We start from the raw sequence: 26,765 nt of genomic DNA, 5'->3' as shown, positions 1-26,765 counted from the left end.
TGGTATCTTCCACAGCACCAGATGCAATGCCATGGATTTTTTTGTTGTTCATTTTTTTCAATCATGTCCAATTCTTTGTAAAACCATTTGAGTTTTTCTTGGCAAAGATAATGGATCATTTTCCCTTCCTTTCTCCAGCTCATTTGTCAGATGAACGAACAACTGAGGCAGGCCAAGGTTGTGACTTGCCTAGTCATACAACTAGTAAGTGTCTGAGGTCAAATTTAAATTCAGAGACAGAAGTATACAACTGATATCCGTCTTTAAATGCGGCAACAATTTGCAACATTATCCTACACTGATGTATCTGAAATACTGCCCTTAATCAGTTTCCCAATCGTCTCTATTCTTTTTTTTTTTCCCCTGGGAATGGGGTACCCATAAGAAGTAACAGTAGTTTCCAAGGCTTGCATAGACATCTGTTTGCATGTTTGTATGTAGATGTAAAGGCAGTGAGCATGTCCCCACATGAGTAAGTGTAACCTCAGCAGCATGGCTACTTTTATAAAATTCAGAAAGTAGTTGTGTGCCTGTGCGTATGCATGCCCCTGTACAAGTCAAAATGTTCTATAAGAACCTGTATGTGTGCAGGTAAGACAATGAGAACAGATTGGGAAATAAATACTGATGTATACATGATGATATAGAGGACTGGGAAGAATTGGAGAGGAGTCATGAGTGTGCAGGTAAAGAAATAACATGCCTATTTTTGCAATGTGCTAGGTAATTCACATGTGAACATATGTGCATAATTATAGACAGATCTGTTTCTTTTGGCCTCAGTATAACCATCTCTACTTGTGTAAGACAGTGCTTTTAAAACCAGATCTCCAGTTTTAAGATATATCTTTCCACTTTCTGCTATTTCTTCTCCATTCTCCTAGTTCCCTTAGTCTGTGCCCAGTTTCCTTCCTCCTTACCCCAAATCTACTCAAACTCTCCTTTACCTAGCATCTTTTATCTCTTCTTTCTTCTCACCTCATCCCCCTCCCAAAAGCCTTCTTTCCCTCCAACCCATTGTCATACCTGTGTAGGATGAATGTTGGCCCGGGGGCCTGTATTCCCCTGAGGTCTGTGCTCATGGATCCCGTTCTCAGAGGGCAGGCCATAACTGGTGCAGTGCTCAAATGAGACATACTGGTACTGAGGGGCACTACCCCACCAGCTTGATTCTCCCCCTAGTCTCTGTGACCCAGCACGGTCCATGATCCCAGCCTTGGGCTGGGCCCCGGCTTGACTGGTCCCCTATTCCCCAAGAGTTCCTTGAACCTCACCTCCTACTTGGCCCCAAGGAGTCTAGGGCAACATGCCCACCCTCCTGCTATTTATAGCTACCCCCTGTCACATGACCCCCCACTGCCACATCTGATCTGCTTGGGGTCAAAGCAGGTGTGAGGAGGGGGGAAGGGCCCACAGGGGACTCCCTGAGAAAAGTACCCTTCCCCATCCCACTGCCAAGTGCCTCCTCCAGCTTAACACTAATGAGGACATAGATGTTCCTTCTTTTCAGCTCTCCCAGCCAAACATACCCGTCATAGATCCAGTCTCATCACTGGTCTGCTTCATACCTGAATAGGAATCTTTTACAATGTCCCTGACAAGTGATCATCCAGCTCTGCTTCCTTGAATACTTCTAGAAATGAGGCACCACCCACACAGACAGTCCTTTCCATTTGGGAACAGATCTTATTGTTAGAAAGTTTTTCCTTCTTTCAAGCAAAAATCTGTCCCTGATTTGGAGGCCAGGATGAAGTCTTGCTCAGGACTTTTATCTTTCTAATCTATTTCGCATCCTTCCTTGGGGGGGGGGGGGGGGGGGGGGGGGGGGGGGGGGGGGGGGGGGGGGGGGGGGGGGGGAGGGTGAAGTAGAGGTGGGTGGGAAAGGATGAATAGTCTGAGGCTCAGTGAATGGAGAAAGTCCAGTCACTTACCTTGGAAAGGAGCTGGTGCTGCTCTGCCATTTCTACTTGCTTCCCCATCCCTAGCCCTCTATCTTTCCCAAGGCTTTTTTCCTTTTGCAACATCTTCCATCTTTCCATCCTTTCCAGTCTATTTGAGCTTCTGTCCCTTTGTTCCTCTGTATTTCTACAGTATCCTTATGTTCAGTAAAAGCTATTGCTACTCTGATGCCATTCCCTTGTCCCTGCCTTTATCTCTCGAGGTGTGGAGTGGCTGTGGGAAACAGAGGGATAATGACCTTGGACTCTGATCTCTCCCACATCCTAGGCTGATTTATGAATGTCACGTTCTTTATTCTGTTAGCCAGAGTGGGAAGGGCTGTGTTCTCAGAAAGCTTGTGAGATGTCTATTAGTTAGAGAAGGAATAGGATATCCTGAGAAATAGGATCAAAATTGGGATATTAGAAGTAGAGATGTAGAGCAGAAGGGGCTCTCAATCTGGGGTATGTATAGCCTCACAGGGAATGGAAAGTTATAAAGAGGACAATTTATGAAAAGTTAATCTTTATTTCTTGTGTGCATAAGCCTTGTAAGAGCTAAATTTTTAAATATTTCTTACTAAGAGATACAGGAAGGTTCACTAAAATGCAAGAGAACAGAGATTGAAAAAGGTTGGGAACCTGTGATCCAGGGAGTGATGTGAGGGCTTTGGGGGCTGATGTTTTAGTAAGACATATGTATGTAGGCTTTCTCATGAGAACTTGACAGAAACATAAGAAATAATGCAGAAGCAAATTATGCCATGCGCACCATAGCCTGATGTTCCCTCCACCTGAGACATTTTCTCTTATTTCAATTGTTACCTCTCCCACCAATCCTCATACCCCCAAGCCCTATCCCTCAGTTACAAGTTATAAATGAACAGGTAGCTCAGACCTCAAGATGATAGGAGGGCAAATAATGGTATTAGCATGGACATGGGAAATGATGTTAGAAAAGTAACACGGGTCTGGGGTTGTTTGTATGGGTTTGTCTCAAGGTTCTGGAATGGCATGAAAGAGAAACCCAAAAGTTTAGTTTACAATTTAACGCTAGCCAAGGCTCAGTGAAAATGTACAGGGTTGGGGGAGGGAGAAGAAAGGAATGGGTCAATAAACATGCATCTGTTTCCACAAATATATTATATAGTAACCCCCAAATCTCTCTGTAACAAAGGTATTATGTGAAGAAAGGGGGAGAAGTGGCCAGGAACATGGTGGTGACTTAAAGAGGGGATAATCCATCTTTCAAAGAAGTGTCAAGAAACAGAAGATTCTCATCCTAGGAATTATTAATACTGTCTTTGTGTGTGTGTGTGTGTGCGTATGTACATATATGAATACATACATTCTTATACACACTCCTACATTAGATGTTTATGGCCCTTGACAGTACAATATTACTTCTGAAGAGTTTGACAACCTCAAAAACAAGTGCTTATGCTTAGATACCTCTCTATATTTGAGCTGGAGTCAACAGATAGGAGGAAGGAATCAATTATCTGGACAGTTCATACAGTTGTTAATCCAGCACTGCCTTCTCAAACTGGAGAGTAAGGGCCAGGGGAGAAAACAGTTTCTGGAAAATGAAGTGAGTGATGGACAAAGAGCTACAAGCTCTATATCAGTTTGGCTAAGATCTGGAAGACAGGATGTTAAGTGAGTTAGGAGTTTAAGAATAAGGAGCTTGTGCTGCAGGGATGCTTTATAAAGTTTAATTATCTATTGAAATTAGGTTATTTCTCATAACAACAGAAGTCTAGGGAAAGGTATACAATAAAAAATGTGAAAAAGAAACCAAGAAGTGGATTGTATGTGCTTTTGAGTTGAAAGCTAGAGGAAAGTCTGAGACTCACAAGGAGGGAGGTATGGGATTTTCTGAGCCAATATCTGGATATTGGGAGAGGGAGGGCATGGTGGAGACAAAAGGAGCTGATCTGGGCACCTGCTCCCCATGGCAAAGGATTTAAGGATACCTTTCTTATCAATGATACCTCTTCATTCTGATATCTTAAGATTGGTTCTGGGGTGAAGGAAGTACCTCCCTCTTTTTCTTGTCAGCACATTTTCCTTCTTTATTTTACTCCTGCCTCTTCTACTTCTTACTCACTAAGCTCTAAACAAGGGAGTGGGAAGAAGAGGAGAGCCCCCATTTTAGGGAAGGAAATAATTGTAGAAGAGATGAAGGTGAAGGTGGTCAAGGGAATTGTGAAATCCAGCTTCTAACACCTTTGAAGAAGTTAGAAAGACAAAGAATCCTTAGTTCAGAGACAGAAAGTACTTCATCTCTTGTGTCACACATCACTAAAAAACATCCTCACTCTAAAAATCCCTTTCCCTACTTCACCTGGACAACCTCTTTTCATCTTCGTACTTACTTCCCTCCTGACTTGCTGATACCTCAAACTATCTTGGAGTTTTTTCAATTTCTTCAAGTTCTTAAATCCTCTTTAAGGTATTCTTCTTACTCACAGAACCCCACCCTCACCATGGAAACTCTGTAAAAAAGGAATATGAAGAGGAATTTCTTTCCATAACATTGCCAACAGGTAGCTTTCTAGCTATTGTCAAACTACCTCCAGTAAAGGGAATCCCACTGCCTCCCAGCGCAAGTTATTCTACTTTTAAAGTTATAATTGTGAGGAAATCCAAAATCTAAACCCCCCAAATCTTCATATCTCCTTCTACCATTCCTTGCCCTGTCTACTTTTCTCCAGGTTAAATATCCTAAGTTCATTTCACCAATAATATTTTTCCAAGATGTGCACCTGAGACTTCTCATGAACATCAGGACCCTCCAGTTTATCAATGACCTTAAATTGAATACACTGTATTTCTCTGAATGTAACCTAAGACTTAGCTTTGGGAGCTTCCATAACACATATATTAAGACATTAACATCCTCCACTTAGAGCTGATGAACTACAATCTAGTCAAACCTTCCCCACCTTGTACTTTATGAGGTTGGTTTTCTGAATCCAAGTATGAGACTTTCCATTATTCATATTGAATTTCATGGTATCAGATTTGGGTCAGCTTTTGGTCTTCAGGATCTTTTTGGATGCTGATTTTGTATTTCAACAGTTATCCCTCCTTTGTCACCTGCAAATATGGTAAACATAAACATGCCATCTATGCCTTATCCAAGTCACTAATAAATACATTAAATAATATAAGCACAATTCTCTGGGGCATTCCACTAGTGATTTCCTTTCAAGTTCACATTAAATCATTAATAACTATCCTTCATCAATTTCTTTCAGCCTATTTTTCCTACTGGTGATTCTATCAGGTCATTGACAGATTCTTTTTTGGGAAGGGAGGGTAAGAAGAGCTCTTTGACACAGGCACCCTAACTCCTTATCTCATATATATATATATAAAATTTCTTATCATTGTTCCACAAATTTTCTATAATCCATAATCATCTTAACATTTATTTTTCCTATCATTCCCACCCCACCCTTCATTTTATCAAAGTTACCAAAGTTCATTTCTTTTAATCCACTCCAATCTTGGCTCTTTGATCCCCAAATCTGTTCTCCTTCTATACAATTCACTATTTCCTGCCACTGTAGTTATTCCTTTAAGTTTTATATCAAGACCCCTTAAAGGTGCTTAAAGGCTTGAGCTCAATTTAGATAGAGAAATGAAACCCTACTGTAGACCATTCATTTATTCTAGACTCCTATTGTAAGACTGACAGACTTATTGAACCCATTTGACCTACTACCTGCCAAATTTCCTCAAGAACTCTGAATGCTTGATGTATTTGTCCATGGACACAGCCAAAGTGGTTATTTAAAGGTGAAGTCTAATTGTTTCTTTATCATAAAAGGAGGCTAGAGTTTGTTTTTTGGGGGGTTCTGGAGGCAACATGTGATGAAATTAGAGGATGATGAGGTAGGTTTACAAGGTAAATGAAAGAGTTCAGATATCTGGTAAGCCACAGGGAGAGGTATTGGGGAAGTTTGGTAACAAACACAAATATTTATTTGGCACCTGAAAGTAATACAAAACCTTGGCAGTGGGAAGTGGGGAAGAGGCTCACTTCTAGACCCTACTACATCATACTAACCCCTAGACTGGGATTAGGAAGATAGGTTGGGGAAAATGAATATCTTCCTGCAGGACCCCAACTCTAATCAGTAAATATTTATTGAGCACCTATAGACCCTAGCATAGTACAGGGCACTGTGGGAGATTATACGCTGTGTGTATAATACATGATCTTTGTATTTACTTTGTGCCCACGCTACGGGGGCTACATAAGTATGACACATGGTCACTGCCCTCAAGAAGTTTATAGTTTCTTTGGGCAACTGTAACGAACACACATCAAAAAATCGGAATACAGTTAAGTACTAAATTGTGGTAGTATTAAGTGCAAAGGAATTCAAAGAAGGCTTCATTGACATGAGAACTGAGCTGAGCCAAAGGATTGGTAAGGCTGTGTAGAAATACAGTATAGGAAGGAAAGCATTAAAGGAGGGACAACATCATGAGCAAAGGCACCACAGAAGAAATGAACATTGTGGAAAGTGAGCATATTAATTTGAGAGGAACAGGGGGTACCTATTGAAGAATAGAGCAAGAAAAGCTTGAATAAATCCAGTGAGACCAGGGTTTAGAACTCTATAGTTTCTTTAGCAGAGGAATAATTTAGAAAATTTATCTAATAGTAGCATATAGAAGGGATGGAGAGTGAAAGACTGGAAGTAGGGATATTAGCTAGGAAGATTTTAAAGCAATTCTGGCAGAAAACATGGAAAACCTAGCTTGGATGGAAAATGGGAAGTGAGAAAGGCAGAGCATCTGAAATGAAGAAAATGGGGACATGGTGACAACTCAGGATAGGAGATAAAGGGAAAAAAAAAGAAATTAGATTATTCTGAGGTATCATTCCCATCCATTCTCCATTCTTATGCTGTATTGCCCATTTCAATAGGAAAATACAGGAGAAAGTAACTATATATGAAATCTAGGAAACTTCCTGGGGGAAGAATAAGAAAAAGTCACCTTAATCACTTGGTAAGGGGAGTTTTCACCCTTCTCCAGCACTGGGATGATGAAGAGAAGGTGATCAGGGGAAGACAGTCCCCACCACAGGGAAGTTTTACAGTACTAAAAAGGAGAATGCATAGGTCATTACTGTTGATACAGTGTCTTGAGTTGTGCTTGGCCCTCTACGACCAAATAATTCCCCTTTTAAATGCTATCCATTGGAATCTCAAAGACTAAGCTAGTGAAGTACAAATTCTAATAGAAAGAACCTACACAAAGCTAGAAAGGGTTTGAAAATGGATTCAGTGATGGTTCCTATGTCCAAAGAGGAATCTAGCTTTAGTTTAGTTTCAAAAGAAACATCACCAAACCGAAAGGATGCAATTATTTTTTGGCCATGGTAATTCTGGACTACACTTACTAAGTCATGGAGAGGTTTCATCATATAACAGAGTGATAGTCATACTGAAGAAATCATAGATTTTTAAAGTACCAAATTAAATAGTACTAAAGGACATTACCCCAAATATCCCTGAATGGGAAGGAAAGTAGTATTTGAAAACAGACAAGATAAGAAGTGAAGAAGATCATCCAAATGGCTTAACTCACATAATAAAAACAACATTCAAAGTGCTATTCACAATAATCCTGGGGAGTGAACTCAATATCCACAAGAGGCTAAGGCTGAGGCTTGGTTGAGTATTGAATACTAGTACTCAGGACTAAAGCTCACATATCCCTTAGCCCACAAAAGCATTGTATTCTAGAAATACCTGCCAGATTCCCTTATTGGTACACCCTAAGCACTCTTCCTGGCAGTGATTCAGACCAGGGATTGCCAAGAAATAGCTCTAGAGTTTCACACACAAGAGGAGCTGGCTTGCAGACCCCATCTTCAAAATGGTAAACAAAAGATATATAAAACAAGCCTGGGAGAGTCCCATTATCCCTGAGGGGGAGGAATAAATGGTCCATTCTGAAGAGGGACAGTTCAGTCATGCCTTCTGTGGTCTCACTCTGGGCTAGATGGAAAAATAGATGCCAATTGTGTAGGAGGATGTCCTGGAAATAAGTAAAGGTGGCGGCAGAGAGTGCTGGAGTACTCAGACATCTCCTTACATCGATGAAACTCTGTACCAGGGGCATAGCCTTCTCGATCCTTAATAAGTGCATTAACCTGGAGAAGAAGAAATTTGCTAAGTTTCAAGCCAAAGACTTCAGACTTTTTATAACATCACCAAAAAAAAGTAAGACAAGCTCTATTAGGGAAAAAAGACCAGGGAGGAAGGAAAGGAAGCAAAAGTGAAGATTTGCTGAGTCAAACCTAGGGACACTTACCTTAACCAACATGTCTGCCACATGCATATCTCGAGCCCTTTCAGAGAATACTTGAGTCAGGGCCTCAATGTACCATGATCCTCGCTTGGTGTTGCGCATGGCAGCGGTGCCTACAGTTAGACCAGGACTATGTTTGAATGAGAGATCCCCGCCTTCTGGCTCATTTTCCATCCCACAGTCCATCCTGACATAATACCAACCTGAGTAGGAGACTGGCAGACTCCTTCATCACTCCCCTCTCCCTGTGCCATACCACAGTGTCAAAAGCACGCAGCCCAGTGCCTGCTGCCTAACAGTTGCTATACAAATGCCTATTCCCTTCCCTTCCCCCTTGCTCTAGGATCCAAGTACCTTTGAGGCATGCATAACCACAGATCATGTCAGAGCGCGTAGGCAGTCGCATTTTCAGTATCTTTTCTTTGCCAGCATCACTTTGCTCACACCCTGGAGAAGCCATGTGCTCCTTCCCATCTCGAAGGTCCACCCCTCGGTCTGTCTCATCTGCAGAGAGAATGGACAAAAACGGCATTCCCCCCCGGGCCTGACAATGGGAAACCAAAATTCTTTCCCAACCCAATCAGGACAGCCATTTCTGGCTGTTGCCTCAGCAAAGCTTGTGCTTGTAGATACAAACTTAGCACTATGTCTCTCCCTCCTCTGACATAACATGAGCTCCTTCCAGCCCTGTTAGGATAGAAGGAATGGATGGAAGTGCTGAAAAAGACTCCATACAATGGAAGGTGCCTTAGAAGTCATCTAATTAATCATCTACCTTTGGACAAAAAAGAAAAGCAAATGCGTTTACCATGGAACTGAGATAATTCAGCCTCTTGCTGGCTTGCTCTAGCAGAAAGAAAGTTTCTGAGTCTCATAATATTTCCCTCTTTGTAAGATTCACAGAAAAGTCAGGGAACAGAATTAGGGAGGGGAGATGGGATGAAAGCCAATATATATATATATTCTTTCCTCAAGAGAAAAGGGCAAGTAGATGGGGTTCTAATTATCACAGAGGCTGGATACTAAGTTGTTCCCTAGAGGTTTTGTGGAAAAGTTGGGAAAGTAAATTGGTAATGGACACATGAATGTACTAGATATAAAGAAAGTTTTTCCAATTCCAGAAAGTTCATGTCATGTAACTAATTACTGGTCAAATCTTGTAACTATCTCCATATCTGCCCCCTTGGCTCTACCCATATTTACCACCCTAAACTATGATCCTCATCACCTCTTGCCTGGACTACTTCAATAGCTAAGAATTGGAACCCTGTTCCAAGATTCTTCCCCTCCAAATGATCCCCCATACAGATGCAAAAGTGGGTTTCTTTAAGTGCACATTAAACTGTAGTGGTAACCTATTACCTCTAGGATCAAATATAAATGCCTCTATGAAGCCCTTAAGGCTCTTCACAACCTAACTTGATCTTCTCAGATTCACGCAGTCCTCCATCTTCTACCTCTGTCTTTGCACTGGCTGTTCTCCATGTTTGGAATGCTCTTCACTTCTCACTTTCATTCCTTAGAAGCCCTACTTTTGTTTAAGGTTCAGCTTCTGCTGGAAGTCTTCCCTGATTCCCTCAGCTACTTGTAAATTTCCCCACAATGAGCTCTTCCTTTTATTTCAATGTTTATGTTCATAGTTTACTATATCAGTGCCCATTTGTTTGGGGTTGCTTTAGAATTCTTTTTATTTTATAGATATATATCCAATCTCACAAACTATATTATAAGAACTGTGAAGAGAGAAGTCATATCTTCTTTTCTATCCCTAAAAGTACTTAGCATAATATGGACTCAAATTAAGTTCTTACATTGGTTGGAAGCCAAATAAGATTAGAATGCTCAAGGTTTCTGGCTTCTAAAGGAGCTGGGAAAACCTCATGCAAGGGAAGAAAAAGGTTAGAACGCATAGAAATAAAGGAAAGAGAAGTACTTCAGGCAGCAGCTGGATAGCACAGAAGTTAGTAACTTTTAGGTCCTCTGCAAAATGCATGGGTAGTCAAGAAAAGGAAGTTTGAGAAAGAAAAGAGGCTGAAAGGAAGGGAAAGACAGATACAGACAAGTAGGGTTAAAGGAAAAGGCAGAAAGGAAGTAGCAAAGAAACAAAAAGTAAGAGAGATAGAGATGAGATATAGAGAACTTTGTCATTCATTACTCTTACCAAAAGAGAGATTATCTCAGAGCTAAAAGCTGGAGAGACAGAGAGGGCCAATAGGAAAATGAGGATGCTGATAAGAGTGCCCTGATGAGAAGACAACACGAAGATGCAAGACAAAGAGCTGACCAACCTGAGAGCCATGGGCTGCCCAAGTCCTAGCACAGCCCATGCAGAGGGCGAGACACTTACAGAGTGAGAAAGGCGGTGGCAGCAGTGAACAGAAGGGGGTGCCCATGGAATCCAATAGCACCTGAGAGGAGCAAACAGGAAAGTGAGACCAGCAAGGGGGCTGCCTAGGAGCTACTATCCAGGCACTGGGCTGGCGGTGGCACTCACCTCCCCGACAGGCCTGGATAAAAAACATCTTGGGTTTGTTCTGCAGGTTTGGGCAGTTGGCATTATCAAAGAGCTGAAAAACCTCTTGGAGCTGCAGTAAAAAGAGTAAATGAAGCAATTGGGTTAAGAAATCTTCAGGACTATACTTTTAGAGTTCCACAGTACTTAGAATAGCTGTCACATGTAAGAAAGGGAGAGAAGTGAGAAACCCTAGTTTCATTAGTCTGTGTCTAGATAACTCAAGTACCTGGAGCAGCTGGCCATCTACACCATAGATGCCACCTTCTATGCCATGGGAAAGGAGTGCAACCACGCAGGAATCTGTGTTCTGGTGAGTTGACAGCTGTGCAAACCTCTGGAGCTTCTCATACATCTCCTGAAAGGTAAGATTCCCAGGTGACTTAGCAATTATGTAAGAGCTCCAATTAGTCCACAATTTTAAGATTTTCTTATACAGAATTATGTTAATATGTCCTACTGTCAGTTGGAAAGAGCATGGTATTTCTAAGGACACTTTTAGGTTGCATTTTAAGGTCTAATTTCTTCTCAACCTATTGAACTCTTAGAAAGACATTTTATAAACGCATAGTTATAAGGCTTGTCAAGATGTGAAAGCACAAATGGAGCACAAATCTATCTCTTTCATAAGAAAAGCATGATGAATATGTGAACAGTAAAATCTTCTCAAATTAAATGAAAGACATTGTTTTTATGTTGCCTTTTGAGTCAGTATGATTCAAAAGGTAGGGATGATATGTTTGTGATTATCTGATGTCTAACAAACACAAAAAAATAAGAATTCATACTGATGTGATAGTAGCAGCATTTAAAGGAATATTTACTCCCCATTACATATTTTCTTATCTATAAGATAGATATCTTTATTATAAACTAGTTAGTACCTAGCCCTAAGGTACTTATTCATTTTCTCCCTAATAAACAGACACAGTGCTACAATCTCTCTCCCCTTGGGTCAATGCTACCTGAAATCAAAAAACATTTGACAACTTCCTCAAAAAAAGTAATATACATAGAGACCGTGGGAAAGAATTAAATATTTGAATAAAAGTCATAAAGTTGTCTTTTTTGACTGCTATCTCTTCCTATGTTAACCTCCCTTCAAATTTATTTCTATTTCACTTTTTTACCTAAATTCTATAGTGTTAATGCTAAATACTCTCAATGGTAATGAGGAAGTTTTTGATTTTATATTATCTATAATTAAACTAAATGAAAATATCAAGCTAAAACTCAAACTGATTTTGTGGAAAATAATCTCATAGCTTTAAAAAGAACATCTAAAACAGAAGCTAAAATGATCTATTTTCCATAATTAAGTAGTCTATATAATAGTTATGGCAGCATCTGAAAAATAGAGAAAAAGTGATTAAAAATGAGATGCAGGAATATCTTACAAACTACTATAAAACCATGGTTTTAAAAAAATAAACCACTATACTATTAAAAAAAAAAAAAAAGGAAGTTCCTTAATAAAGAAATTGGCTATTCCTTTATACTAATGAAATATCATGAGGAAAAGGTTTTTCCTTATAAGACATTTGTCTGGAGAAATAAATAGTACTTTTTTCAAGGAAATAAATCTGTTCAGTCTAAGGATATACCACTGTTTTTTCTTGCCCTCTAGTGGAAGGTTGAGTGTAGTAATTGATACAGCTTAACCTATGGCTAATTCCAAATGCACCCTACCTGTTGAATGGATCAATCTTGAATCTGTTAGGAAATATAGGAAAAGCCTCTTGATTAACTTGACTGTCTCAGAATCAAGCTCACTTTACTATACCAATTACTATTGTTATAATCTGTCCACATAGATCTAGGGCCTTCGGCCCAAATTATGATCTCCAGTTTTGACTACCTTCAATTTTCCTATGTTGGATACATTCAATTACTAGCCTGAATTCTTATATATTCCTTGTTCTCATCTAGCTCTCCCAGTAGTAGCATTTACATATATGTCTCTTCTCGCTATGTTAGCAATGAATTAGACACAAAAAAAGCCTAATTCAATTTGTTACATAAAATTCAGATTGACATTTTAGCTTAAAATGTCAGATTCAAAAGGTACTAAACCTATTACAAAGTAGATATGGTTGATTTGCTCACCAGATCTTCTAACAAGTTTAAAGGACAAAAAAAATCACCAAAGAATGTGCTTTTAAATCCAGATAAAAGGGGACAAGAGATCTTAAAAGAAAATGAAAAATGTTTTAAAAATAAAACTCTAGGTTTGTGAATTAATGGATTAAATATCTATAAAATAGAAAGTCTCAAACCCCCTAATTTATGAAAATTCCACAAACACATCATGGAGGTGAACTTCCTCGCTGCAGAACAACTGTTTTCTTATCACCAATGAAGAGAGAAGGAAAATGTAATCCTTCTGCTACTTGATTTCATTCTTGCTGCAAAGGCATTTTCTTACAGAAACAATATGATACAACATGGTAGTTAGATTCCCAGAAAGAACCACAAAAACTTGTCTGACTGAAAACATGAATGAAACAAAATAGAAAAACCAAAAAAAAAAAAAAAAAAAAAAAGGACAACATGCTTATGTTAATTCAAAGATAAAGCATAAATTCAGCTATACTTCAGCCATACTATGGCTTACAGATTTCTTTGTAAATTGTAAGCACCTTTTAAAACATTGTTTCTATGGGGAAAATGTAGTTCCCAATTCTAAACATGTGTTGAATAAATGAATGAATGTTCAATAAATTCTGGAACACAATTTATCTGTCAACTGGAAGATGCTTATATTTGCTGAATTTAAAAGTATCTGTATATTTGGGAGAATGAAGCAAGCAAAGCAATTATAATTTTGATATGTAAGTTAACTGCTTTTATATTTTGTCTTTTCAGCTTTGTTTTTAAAATGAAACTCCTTAAATTATAAGTGAAAAATAAATTTGAAGATTTTCTTTCCAGAATACTACCCAGTAAACTCCTTGAAAATAAAAACATTTTCCTTTTTTGTCTTTGTAGCTTCAGCTCTTTAAATGTAGCTAGGTATAACAGATATGTTAGCTTTGAGCAGGGAAAACAAGACTTTGAATACAGAGATACCACTAGTGGTAATTAATTAAGTTCTCATGGTACCAAGAAGCAATCTGGGAATATAACTTATTAAACAACTGCCTATCTGCACAGTTGGAGGGAGATTCTACTGAGACTTGACTCCTAATATAAATATATTTGAATGAATAGATAAACAAATCTTAAAAGGCTTTTTTGTGTCTAATTCATTGCTAACATAGCGAGAAGAGGCATATATGTAAATGCTACTACTGGGAGAGCTAGATGAGAACAAGGAACATACAAGAATTCAGGCTACTAATTGAAGGCATGCAACATAGGAAAATTGAAGGTAGTCAAATACTAGAGATCATAATTTGGGCCGAAGGCCCCAGATCTAGGAGGACAGATTATAACAATAGTAATTGGTATAGTAAAGTGAGCTTCATTCTGAGAGTCTAGATATAAACATTTGAAAAATGCTGAAGAATGAAATTTAATGTAAGTTTAAAATGGCAATATACAATCTATGGTATTTATGCTATCCATTTCTTATTAACAACTAAGTTAACTAAAGTAGAATTCACTGTAATTATTAATTAGAAATGTTTTATTTTTCAAAGGATTTAGATCTAAAAAATGTATCTTTTCTTACTATCTCCTGAAAAGGTAAACAGACACTTTACAAAACATAAAGTGATACATTAAAAGCCAATTATTATTATGTCATTAATATTTTTAGATGACATAAAATATACATATATACACATATAGCTCTTATTAAATGCATAGTATATTTAAGGGATTACCCAAAAGATGCTAGTAGATTTGTAACTTCTCATTAACTTGTGACAATCACTTTATGGTAAATAATTAGTGAATGAATGCATTTGAAGCTTTTCTTTTTTTAAGAATTCTATTGAGAAAACTCCTAACTTGGCAATAAAAATGCAAAAAGAAACTGTCATATTTATTTCTATGTGAAAATGGCTATACCTAGGAAATCACTTACCAAAAAAAATACTATTTATAAGATATTAATGTTCACATTCTAGTTGATGTTTCAATATGATTCCAACAAAAGATATATATATATATATTACATCTTTAATTAAGGAAAGAGAAAATGAATAATGGAAAGGGAAAACTTATTGTTATGCAACCAAAGTTAAGTTAATTTATACAATTTACTATCTATGAAATAAATTTTTGCAGTTTTTTTTTTAAAATAGAAATTCTGTCTTAACATGATTGGAATCCAAAATGCTACGAATAAATAGATCATGCTGACAGATGCATATTCTGAATCAGGAATAAAAACTTGTTTACTCTGAACAACATTTAATGTAATTTATTATTTTTATTTTATTGGTATTAAATATTGTTTCAATATTTTTAAATTACCTAGTTCCTATAGATTATGAATGATAGCAATTTTTTCTTTGCCTCTAAAACCCTGAACTTGGGAAGTAATAAAAACCTAGTTAAAGGAAATACAGCTATCTCTTTGTAAATAACTTTAATGAAAATATAGTAACTGATATTGTTTCTTTTAAAATGATCTAAAAGGTTTGGTAGATTCTACAATGTCAAATAAAACACCTATATTAAAAGGGAAAAAAAAGCCTTAAAAATTCATATGACACTTTAATTTGGGTTCTAAATATATCCATTTAATATTTAAAATATAATCCTGAGCTTGATGTTTTTAAACAATAGAAAACTTGTCTGATTGGCTTGTTGAAGTTAAAACAAAAAGATAATGTACTTTCTCTTAAATAAAGTGCAGGTCCTAAAATTAAAAATTATTAATTTAACTATCAATCTTTTAAAATCTATAATTGTATTTTTTTTCCTGTTCTTCGGAAAAAATGAAAATCTTTTTCTAGAAGCTAAATATCACAGGCACTGTCAAACTAATTCATTATATACAGGTTACCCTTCTAAGTTGGACTTATGAGTCATCACATCTTTAAAAAAAAAAAAGAAATATATACTTTTCAAAAACCATTTATTTGTGGTAGAATGATTACACATAGCTGGTAAATTAAAACTTATTCCTATTCCTTTGTCTATAGACATGCTAGAATCTTACACACACACACACACACACACACACACACACACACACATATTTAAGCAGATATAAAATGTCTGAGCATTATTTGTGGTGACTATGACAAAGTTACACTTAAGGAAAAAAAAACAGGTAGATAAAAACTGATCTATTAAAATAAATGCATTTAAAAGAATAAGAAATTTCCATTATGGAATGACTAAACAAATCGTGGTGCATGAATATTCCATTATATTCATTATATATATATATATTACTATGCGGAATGAAATAAACATGATGAATACAAAAAAGTATGGAAAAATTTATATTAACTGATGAAAAGTAGAGTAAATAGATCCAGAAAAACAATAAATAAAACTACAACAATGTAAATGGAAAGAATGAGCACCAAAACAAACAAACAAAAACACCCGAAAAATGAATGATGCAAAATTGCAAAAATCAAATTTGGCTCCAAAGAAGAAAAATGAGAAAATATCTCTCCTTTGCAGAGATAATAGAAAGAGTGTCTTCACAAGTATGGAACATTTCCTATAAAGTCAGGTTTTTGGGTTTTTTTTTGCGGGGGGAATATGTTGATTTTACTGAATCCCTTCTCCCTCCTTCTCCCTTCCCCCATTTTCTTTCTTTCTTTAAAAAAAAAGTTATAGAGGATGGTTGGTGAGAAAGAACCAGGGGGAAATATAGGTAATATAACAAAAAATATTAATAGAATATATGTTGTGATTAACAAATCAAAGCTAAGTTTACTCAAATACTATTCTACTATTAAAAGAAAGGAATAAAAAGAAACTGGCAAAGAGAAGCATGGAATGAATTGATGTACGGTGATACAAACAGGTCCAGGAATACAGGAATACAACATATGCAATTATTACAATGATGCAAATGGAAAGAACAAAAAAAGAAATAGGACAATGTATTATAATGAAGAAGTTTGGGCATGAAGAACTAACCCCCCCCCCAAAACCCAAAATTCATCTCCCTTCTCTCTTTACAGAGATGAATTACCATTAGTGAAGAATATTACTTCAACTATAAGATAAAACTGACATATTAATTGGTTTTGCCAAACTATTTTCCCTCTTATTTTAAATTTTGTTTTAAAGGATGGCTTGGTAATGGAGGGGAAAGAATTATAATGAGAAATAAAAGTGAAATAAAAGCTAAAAATACAAAAATAAGGTAGTTACAAAAGCAAATATTATGAAATTTACTTTAATATTTGAAGGGATCTGTTATTTCATCTGATGATTTTTCATCCCTATTGTGCCACTTCTAAATTGGTCTTTATAAAGTTGTTGAGGCTGAGTAAAAATCATCCCTTATTGGTCAGCCTTATCAAACTTAGAAAAACTAATTCTTAGACAAATCAGTAGCCAGGTATATGTAAGAAAGCTTTTCAGCTTGGTAGAACTTGTGTTCTGATGGCAAAATATATAAAAATACAGGGTTACCTCCAGACCATGAGATGTTGAAATAGAACTTGATTTGCATTTCATGATTCTCTAATAATATAAAATAACTAATATCAGAATCTAATAGGAGGCAGGTAATGCCATTAAAGGTGGCTTGGTGACAATAAGGAATATTGAAAAAGGATTAGAATCAGGGGCATTCTATAATATTGCTCAAGGAAGGAGACCTTTGATCCTGTTTAACCATCAGAACATACAATTAACTTTTCTTTTCTCTAATCCTAGGTTCACCAAACAACTTTCTGTTCATTACTTTAGTATTCTGTGTTTGCCAAGAAATGAACTCCTAATACAGACTAGTCTTGATTAGTGGGATAAGCATATTTTCCATTATAAAAGAATTGGCATTGAGATTTAGAAATCACACTCTTCTGACTTTGATAAGCATGAATCAGTCCCATAGAACTTAAGTATCCCTGGTCAAATTAAGTGAAAATCAAGGTTTGAAGCTATAATCTGGGTCAAACACATGACCACACTGAGGAAACTGGTACTCTACAAAAAGGATTCTCAAGCAGTCAGTTGGTCTTACTCGTCTTTACTAAATTACAAAGTCATACACAGGGCCTTTTTGTAAGTGGAAGAATGTACAAAGTAGCAGCAGAAGCTCTGAAAAAGGGATGTTTTACATGAATGTACAAGTATAACTTCTATCAGAATGCCTGCTGTTATAAAAGGAAGGGAAAGAGAAGAAGAAAAATTTGGAGGTCAAAATTCTACAGAGATGAATATTAAAAACTATCTTTATATGTAATAGCAAAAATAAAATACTATTAATTAAATTGTAAAAAAATAAGTGGTTTATCTCCTCTACCCAACTTTCTGATCCCTCTTTCTCTTCTACAACTAATGACTAGAATTCTTCCCCCCATTTCCCAGATAGTACCTGTGCAGTCTGGTCACGCAGGACATGAACATCATAGTCTAAAAGCTTGAAGAGGGTTACTAGAGAACTGTGGTCCACATCCCCTCCAGATCGGAACTCCAAGTCTTTCTCTCCATTGAAGTGCACATTGCTCAGCACCAGTGCTAGGCCACGAGGTCGAGATTGTAATCTGTAGGCCTGTGTAGGAAAGACTAGGGTTACATTGTGAGTACCAAGACCATCTAGCTATCCAAGCTATCCAAGCTAACTTTCCATAAGCTTCATGAAGATAGGGAATATATTTTACTTTTTTTCCTCACTGAGACTAATAGAGGTCTACACAAAAGAAAACCCTTAATCAGGACTTACTGCTCATCCTGACACAGCCAGAAAGGGGATGTAGATGAAAATGGAGACTACATTTCCAAGGGCGGAATCCCCTTCTTCTTTCCCATATCCTCTAGTCATTTTGTAAGACTCACCAAATGGTGGTGTGTCCGATAAAACTCTGAGGTACAGGGTTTCACCTGGAGGCTGGGGGGTCCATCTCCATTATCCAGAGAATGTTCCATGGTCTCTGAGCACAGACAGACAAACAGTTTCAAAACCCAAGGTTAAATCTAGTACTACAAGGAATTTAATCCTTCTTCCTATCTCTGAGAACAGCTTTACTGAAGAACAGCTTTAATTATTATAAGAAGTCGAATGTGATTTCCTTTCTCAGTCTAGAAAAACAAGTTAGTTTTATTAAGGAAGATTCATAGATGCAAGGACTAACTAACTATGAGGTCTTTCAATTTATAGAAGCAGAGCAGTAGGTCACTTTTCATGGTCATAATATATGAAAGCCTTTTGCTAGTTGATTAATAGATATACTGAATAATAACAATCTCACTACTGACAGGGTGATGACCACACCTAGCATCCAACCAAAGAGTAGCTTTAATGGTCCCGATCAACTAATTGAAAATACTATCTTCAGCACACAGGAAAGAGGAAGCTAGTGCTCAGTCAGACCAAATAAGACATGGGAAATCCAACTATCATCCTCTCCTTTAAATCCTCACCTACAGACAGTCGGAGTTGCTTGTGAGGGGAACAGGATTCACACACTGGGAGAGGGAGATTTGAGTCATCATCACAGTTCAACTGTAAGAAAACAACAGTTACCAAGCTGAATATTAAGAGATATCCCAGTCATAGCTATCTCTTCTTTCAATATTCCAAGACTGCCAACACAAAGCTCACTTGGGCAAAGATTCCTTCCCCAAACATATTCCCAGTGTCCCATACCGATGGCAGTAGTTGCTGAAAACTGTAGAGGGTTTTGTGCAACAGGTCCTCCAGGTGTCCTTGCTTGGTTTCCCGTAAGGCATCACAAAAGGCTCCAAAAGCATGGGGACCCCTCTTGGGCAGCAAGTTCAGAAATTCCACATTCTGGCTAAAACTGCCTACTTTGGCCTGGGGCAGACAAGAAGGTTAAAAAACAATTGTGTTTGCTTACTCCAAAACACAACGTACCTCCCATTCCCAGTGAGGTTTACTGAATTCTTTTTCTTCTTCTTTTTTTTAAATGTTAGTTAGAAGATATGGCTCAATATATTGGAGAAGGGGATATCTAGAAATAAAAGTGATGCAAAAACAAATGCTATTAACAATTTTTTAAAGAGCATCATCACTCAAGTTATTAATACTTTGGAAAATTGAGTTTATTCCCTTTCCCGCCCCTGAGACCTATACCATCTTTGATATCCTGGCTTCTATTGCTATATCCTCTCTTTAAGGTTACATCCTCTTATCCCCCCCCCTGCTCATGCCTTGTATCACTTCCTCACTCTCAAACTATTTCTCTAAGCTACCTGGATCAATTCTCTCATCTCTAGGGTGATGATGTCCTTCTCCAAGAGGTGCTCTAAGAGTTCACTAAGCAATAGCTGCTTGGCCAGCACAACCCGATTCTTCTTCAGAGCTTCCTGGTGTTCCCGCTCCATTCCCCAGACTCCTAACATCCTGCTGAGAAAAATGAAAAAGAAAGGAAATTGTCAAGAGAAGGTATCTTTTTTATTCCAGTCGGGGTGTAGTGTGGAGGATGGAGCATAAGGAAAGAATTGTGGGGGAGATAAGGTAGAAGAATAACACAGAAGAAAAGGCCTAATAAAGCCTCAGTTCTGTATAACATTTGATTTTATTTATACTGTGTGAGATATAGTATAGTCAAGTCTATAAAGAAAATATAGGCATGGCTTTTAAAGAATTCTGTTAGTTCAGAATACAACTCCATCTTATGGACTACTAAGGTCTGTATGTGTAATACAGTTTAATAGAGCCGTATATATAGCTTGGGAAGAAGGGCCTCAGTATCAAGAAAAATCAATTTCTTCAGAGGATTCTGCAAAGAGAAGCAAATCTTAACTTAGCAAAAGCATATCACTAAATTAGCAAATCTAATGGACATTCCAGACTGAGATTGCCAACAGAGATCTGTTTAAAATGTGCCTAATAAAAAAATACAGCAACTTTAGACATATTAAATAATTTCATGTTGAAAACTCTTTTTAAGTGAAAACAATACCTCTGGCCTAGTTGAGCTGATAAAACTTTAACTGGGTTATAAAGAACTCAGTCTTGATAGGAAATGACACTGCAGAAACTGTCAGAATCTGGCAAAAGGGTGAGAGGAAGAGACTGAGAAGGGAGGTAGTGAATCAATGTTATTCAGTGATAAGGCCATGATTTAATAGAAAAATAGATCTCTAAGTTTTGTGGGTCTGTTTGATATAAATCTCAAGATTACCAGATTAGTCACAACCATGCAAAAAAAAAAAAAAAAAAAAAAAAAAAAAAGATAGTTCATAGTATATGATAGCAGTGAAATCTTCTAACTCAGTAATGTTCGGAACCAGGATCTTAAAAATTTTCCTCAGAATTGACCCCTCCGCTTCTCTTTTCCCCTTCAATTGTTTGATGAAGACGGATCCCCTCACAATTCAAGGCTCTGCAACTTAATTACTATATGCTCTCTCAGAAGATATACACACCACAATAACAGATTAGATTTTCTTAAGAATAAATCCAATAAGCATTTTTAAAAACCATATGCAAAGTGTTGTGCTCAAAGAGCTTATAGTCTACTGAGGGATATCACATACTTATATAACTAAATGCAAGATAATGTGAAGAAAGAAAAAGCACCAAGAACTAGAAGTATCAGGTAAGGCTGTCTATACAAGGATATAACATGAGTTCAGCCTTGAAGTAATTTGTGATTTCTATCTAAGAGACAGTGATAGAGAAAGAGTGTATTTTAGGCCTGAGAAATTGTTTGTTCAAAGACAGAGGTAGGAGATGAAATCCTAAGATTTAAAAACAAAATACGCCAGGTTGGCTATAACCTAAAGTACACAAAGGGGGAAACAGTAACATGAAAATAAGCTGAGAAAAGTGAACCAGAATAAAATTTTGAAGTCCCATAGTCGCAGGGGAGTAAAATGATCAGATTTGTGACTGATTTTATATGAAAAAGGGAGAAAGAGAATGAAGAGTTTGAGAAATTGGGTAACTGTAAGGGGAGTGGTACATTCAACAAAAATAGAAAAGTTTGGAGAAAAAGTTGGGGGAGAAGGGAAGAAAGAGAAAATATGCTCTACTATGGACATATTGAATTCTAGATGCTTATGAGGCATACATAGAAGAAATGTCCAGGGACTCTATACCATCTTTTGCATTTGGGCTATATCTATGGATTGGGGAGGCATCAGCACAAAAAATATAAATGAACCCATGGGAATAATGATCAAAAGACAAAGTGTAGAGAAAAGAAAGCCCAGGACAAAATAGTGATGTAAAATCAAGTGAAGAAGCCAGGACGTATATGATAATCCAGCAAAGGAGACTGAGAAAAACCTGCCACATAAGTAGAAAGAAGAATAACATGAAAGGAGGCAACAAAGTAACCAGGAAGAAGGACCCTCAGCTGTATCAAAGGCAGCAACAATCAAGGGTGAGCAATCAGAATGGGCCATCAGATTTAAGAGTGAAAAAATCATTGGTAACCAGGGGTAACTCCTGGGAGCCTGAATATAAGTGACTAAGAAGTGAGTGGGAGGCCAGACCTTGAAGCAGGCAGCACAGTAAAGTATTTCTAGAAGACTGGTTGAGAAAAGGAATAGAAGCTATATGAGAGCCTAAAGGAGTATAGTCAGATCAAATGGCCCCTTCTCTTTGCTTATCAGTGGCACACCACTATCACAGGCAGATTCTGCAACAGGGATCTAAGGAAGGATACTGCTGATTAGTGGAATCTCCTGTAGATTCCCAGTAATCCCATATACCCAGAGAACCAAGGAAGGAAAAGAGTTGGCCCTCCTAAAAGAATTAGATCTTTGTCATGATGCATTAGTCTATTCCCTGGTCAAGTCAGTAAGTGTTTATTATGTGATTGTAAAGGGTGATTATCATGGGCTAAATACCTCACTAAGCACTGGGGATACACAGAAAGACAAAAATAGTACTTGCCCTCAAGTTACTGTAAATAATCTGGTGAGGAGAGACAATATACAAAAAGCTATGTACAAATAAGATATATCAGGATAAATCTGAGATAATTTCAAATGAAAGGCAGTAACATTAACATTTCAAAAACTTTCAATGTTTCAAGGGGAAAAAAAAACATGCAAGTGAGTGATCTCTCTACAAAGAACATTACTCATTATGTCCAAAATAACCTGAGGTTCTAGAGCAGGTAGGGCATTTCCAAATGTAGGATTTCCAAAATAACTTACACTGACTTGGAATGTTAAATTGCTTATCTTGAGGGGATATAATTTCCTAACACTTGAATACTGCTACAACAATTTAGGAGAAAAAGATTCTAACAGGTAATACCTCAGAACAGCTCGACCAAAGACGTGCCAATGTAACTCCAAAAGGACTCTTAAAATGAAATTTTATTAGCTTGGAAGACTATACTAAGCCACTTATTAATAGAAAATGAAAGTAAACTGCTAACAGACTGAAGAACATAGCCTGCTATAGGTCTAGTTCAGAGAGATGATGAAACTGCCAAGACAAAAGTGTGGGGGACCAAAAGGTGATGGAAAAGTGCCAGGAAAATTCTAATCTGATAGTCCCACATTTGGAATCCTCTCTGTACTGCTCTGACATTATTTTACTTAAAGACCTAGTGGAAGCTTTCCTTATATTCAGGCTCCCAGGAGTTACCCCTGGTTACCAATGATTTTTTCACTCTTAAATCTGATGGCCCATTCTGATTGCTGCTGCCTTTGATACAGCTGAGGGTACTTCGTCCTGGTTACTTTGTTGCCTCCTTTCATATTATTCTCCTTTCTACTTATGTGGCAGGTTTTTCTCAGTCTCCTTTGCTGGATTATCATATACGTCCTGGCTAAACTTCCATATACTAAGCTATAAATCTTTCCAGGGAAGAAACCATGTCTTATTTATTTTCTTGCCACTATCAAATACTGAAGTGTTTTACTCATGGTATATACATTCAACATTTCTTTACTGGAGGCCAGCCCCTTCAGTGATTACAGCTTTCTTTGCAATTCTTCAACTCTCAGAATCACAAAAATTGTAACACTTTTAGAACTAAGGGAAGGCACAGGAACTCATTCCCTATAGCACACATTTAGCACTTAGCTCCAAACGAGTGTATGAACTTTTATGGGTTGCTCAGATTTAGAGATTGGAAGGGCCCTTAATTCCAGAGAGGTGAAGTTATCTGCTCCACATTATCCAGGTTAAGAGTACCAGTATTTAAATTAAGTTTTTCGTTTTTGTTTTTTACTTCCAGTGTTTAGCACAGTGCACAGGGAAACTGCTCAATTGCCGTTTAAATATACTGACTTAAAAGACATAAAAAAATGCCTGGGATTTATAAAGGCACACGTCACTAATGAATTTTGCGGCATTCATTAAGGGATATACAGCTTTTCTCGGGTGCTCTTGCTCGGAAAAATGAATGCTCTGGATACATCTCTAAGAACCCTTCGAAGTCTGTGAATTATATTTGCAATAAATAAAGCAAGAGAAGCTAGAAGGTACCAACAGAATCGGGGAAATCTCGGGTCCCCTGATCCAAGGTTCGGATTAGGGCTTCTTACTCTACAAGGGTATTAGGGGTGACCTGAACTAATCTTTAAAAATATTCGGGTAGTTGCATTTCCGCTGCAATATTATATATTCTGCAGCCTTAATCCGAGCAGTAAAACGGGGCCAATACGAGCCCCTCCTCCCCAGATGATGGCGAGGATCAAAAGTTTGCAAAGAGTTTAGCTCCGTGCTAAGAATAATATCCTGTAAATAAAAGGCTATTAAATAAAAAAAAATAAAATAAACTGGAAAAAAAAAAAAAAAAAGGAAAAAAAAAAAACTCACTGCACATTGGGCTGAATAAACGCTTGTTTCCTGCTCACCGGGAGAAGGAAGCAAGGGGGGAGGGGGACCCCCGCCTCGTACCCGGATGCTGGTCCTCAGGCCGGGCTGCCTACGCATCTCGACAGCTGCAAGCCCCCTAGTGGGGAAAAAGGGCGGTGGTCCCCGGGTTAGGGGGTCAGGGGTCAGGAGCGTCTCCGGGGAGCCGCAGCCGAGATTCAGGGTTCCCCGCTGGGCCTGGAAAATCGGTCCCGTCCCGGGCTGCCCGGCAAGATGGGAAGAGTCGGCACCGCTTTGAGCTCCACTCACCTGCGCCCCCCGTCCACGGCCGTCGACCCCCTTCGACCGAGGGCTGGGCGGGCCCTCGCGCGCGCCTCCGCCATTTCCCGCCTTTCTCAGCCCGGGAGAGAGCCGCCCACTCTACAAACAAATGAAACGCCCCCTCGGGGTTCATACTCCCGCCCCCGACCCTTACTTTGGCCCCGCCCTGCTCCCTCGCGACGCTGAATGCGCCTGCGCGCGGCCATTTCCACCTTCACTCCGCCCCCCGACAAATCTTTAGTTACTCTAGCCCCCGCCAGGGATGCTTGCGCAGGCGCAGAACGTCCCGTCCCGGAGCTTTTGGCCTCCCCCGGAAGAAGATAGAAGACGCTGGTGGTGGTTGGAGAAGAGAAAGGAGGCGGGGGAAGACGGAGACGACGTGCTCGCTCCCTACGTCGGGATAGGATTGGTCGTAGATTCCCGCGGAAATTGACGTTTTGACCGCCCATTCTTAGACCCCACCTACCACCTTCTCTTTAAATAATTTTTTTTTTTTTTTTTTTTTTTTTTTAATGACAGAACTTGCCCAGTATCTTCTCGTTAGTAGCAGTCTGGGTTAGGATGCAGTTTTCCTAACTTTCACTCATCCTTATATCCTTAGAGGCTTACTTGAACAAAATAGAGAAAGAGAAGGTCAATGAATTGGGCTTGCAGCTTCAAAAGCTAGAAAAAGACCAAATTAAACCCCCCCCCAATCGATTACTAAACTTGAAATTCTAAAATTAAAAGGAGAAATTAATAATATTGAAACTAAAAAAACTATTGAACTAATAAATAAAACTAAGAGTTGTTTTTATGAGAAAACCAATAAAATGGATAAACCTTTGGTAAATTGATTAGAAAAAGGAGGGAGGAAAATGAAATTAGTAGTCTTAAAAATGAAAAGGGAGAACTTTCCACTAATGAAGAGGAAATTAGAGAAATAATAAGGAGTTGTTTTGCTCAACTTTACGCCAATAAATCTGATAACCTAAGTGAAATGGATGACTACCTCCAAAAATACAGACTTCCCAGACTAACAGAGGAGGAAGTAAATTGCTTAAATAGTCCCATTTCAGAAAAAGAAATAGAACAAGCAATTAATCTAACTTTCAGTCAGTTGCCCTTTCAGATATAAGGTACTCTGCTTTGGTTTGGGGCTTATGGATCTTCTACCCCAAACCAAGAACACGGCTTACCTGGTCCTGACCTTCACAGAAGTCCTTCTCCAGTTTCCCTGGGGATAATACTAACGGGAATAATAATTGCTCATTTCTATAAAGCAATGAACAGTTTCCTTCACTGAAGTCCTTTGCCTAGAAACAATTCTAGCTCAGATGAATACTCACGGGTGGAGTTTTATGTTTCTGGCAAAGGCGTGACCAACCTTCCAGTATTTCAAGTTCATAATCTCAGAATTATCCTATACTCCTGATGAGGTATAGCAACCAGGGAGGAAGTAGCAATAACCCTAAATCTCCCCGGCCTTGGGAGTGCCGCTTGGGTAGTCCTAACTGTAATGCCGGAGAAACTGAGGCAGGAGAGAGATTAGAGAGTTTTCAATAGTTTATTAATTGGAGAGTATAATTGACTGGACAGGACTCTCGTCTCAAATTATCCAGTCAGATAGAGATAAACTGGGACCAAGGAATCCATGTTGGTCCCAGGGCTGGGGGAGACTGTCATCTCAAAGAATCCAGCAATCAATAGGAGAAAACCAGCTTCTTAAATACCGCCTCTAGAAACAAAAAACCAAAAGCGCAGGAAGGCTTCTGTCAGGATGGGGGGAGACCATAAATCCTAAAAGCCCAGAGACAGGATGTCTAAATACCCAGAGATA

The 26,765-nt window shown here is 38.1% G+C and overlaps 2 protein-coding genes across 9 annotated transcripts in view; both read right to left on the bottom strand.

Annotated features, from left to right (window-relative positions):
• Positions 1-1,829, bottom strand: part of CLCN1 (chloride voltage-gated channel 1) — a 33,099-nt gene extending 31,270 nt beyond the window's left edge. The window contains exon 1 of the mRNA XM_023504933.2: positions 1,027-1,829. Within this exon, the coding sequence (XP_023360701.1) occupies positions 1,027-1,206 (180 nt within the window). The 5' untranslated portion in view covers positions 1,207-1,829. The remainder of the gene's footprint in view (positions 1-1,026) is intronic.
• A 620-nt stretch (positions 1,830-2,449) lies between these two features.
• On the bottom strand, positions 2,450-25,098 carry CASP2 (caspase 2). 8 transcript variants are annotated; one of them, XR_004229715.1, is made up of 13 exons: positions 24,935-25,077; positions 20,089-20,242; positions 19,523-19,690; positions 19,297-19,378; positions 18,712-18,806; positions 18,251-18,427; positions 11,018-11,146; positions 10,771-10,861; positions 8,631-8,780; positions 8,280-8,389; positions 8,061-8,118; positions 4,886-5,039; positions 2,450-4,435 (listed from the first exon to the last, which is right to left on the bottom strand). XR_004229715.1 is itself a non-coding variant. In XM_023504935.2 (12 exons), exons 1-12 carry the CDS (start codon positions 25,006-25,008, stop codon positions 4,984-4,986), a joined length of 1,344 nt encoding a protein of 447 aa, XP_023360703.1. In that variant the 5' UTR covers positions 25,009-25,077; the 3' UTR covers positions 2,450-4,983. The 8 variants fall into 8 exon arrangements, 7 of the variants coding, with proteins under 7 accessions (XP_023360703.1, XP_023360702.1, XP_012406548.1 ...); XM_023504935.2 differs by having other exon boundaries at positions 2,450-5,039; XM_023504934.2 differs by lacking the exons at positions 2,450-4,435; positions 4,886-5,039 and having other exon boundaries at positions 5,305-8,118; positions 20,089-20,239; positions 24,935-25,098.
• Between the last annotated feature and the right edge of the window lie 1,667 nt (positions 25,099-26,765).

The sequence above is a fragment of the Sarcophilus harrisii genome, chromosome 5 (genome assembly GCF_902635505.1).
Source record: "Sarcophilus harrisii chromosome 5, mSarHar1.11, whole genome shotgun sequence".
NCBI classification, from domain to species: domain Eukaryota; kingdom Metazoa; phylum Chordata; class Mammalia; order Dasyuromorphia; family Dasyuridae; genus Sarcophilus; species Sarcophilus harrisii.
This window is presented reverse-complemented; position numbering and strand designations above follow the sequence as displayed.

Excerpts from the sequence above, each read along its gene's own strand:
- CASP2 (XM_012551094.3), bottom strand. The coding sequence starts at position 25,008 with ATGGCGGAGGCGCGCGCGAGGGCCCGCCCAGCCCTCGGTCGAAGGGGG. Across the intron at positions 8,781-10,770 it reads TATCCAGGCCTGTCGGGGAG|ATGAGACAGACCGAGGGGTG; the intron begins GTGAGTGCCACC and ends TTCTCTCTGCAG. Across the intron at positions 8,119-8,279 it reads TGGCAGACATGTTGGTTAAG|GTTAATGCACTTATTAAGGA; the intron begins GTAAGTGTCCCT and ends CTTCTTCTCCAG.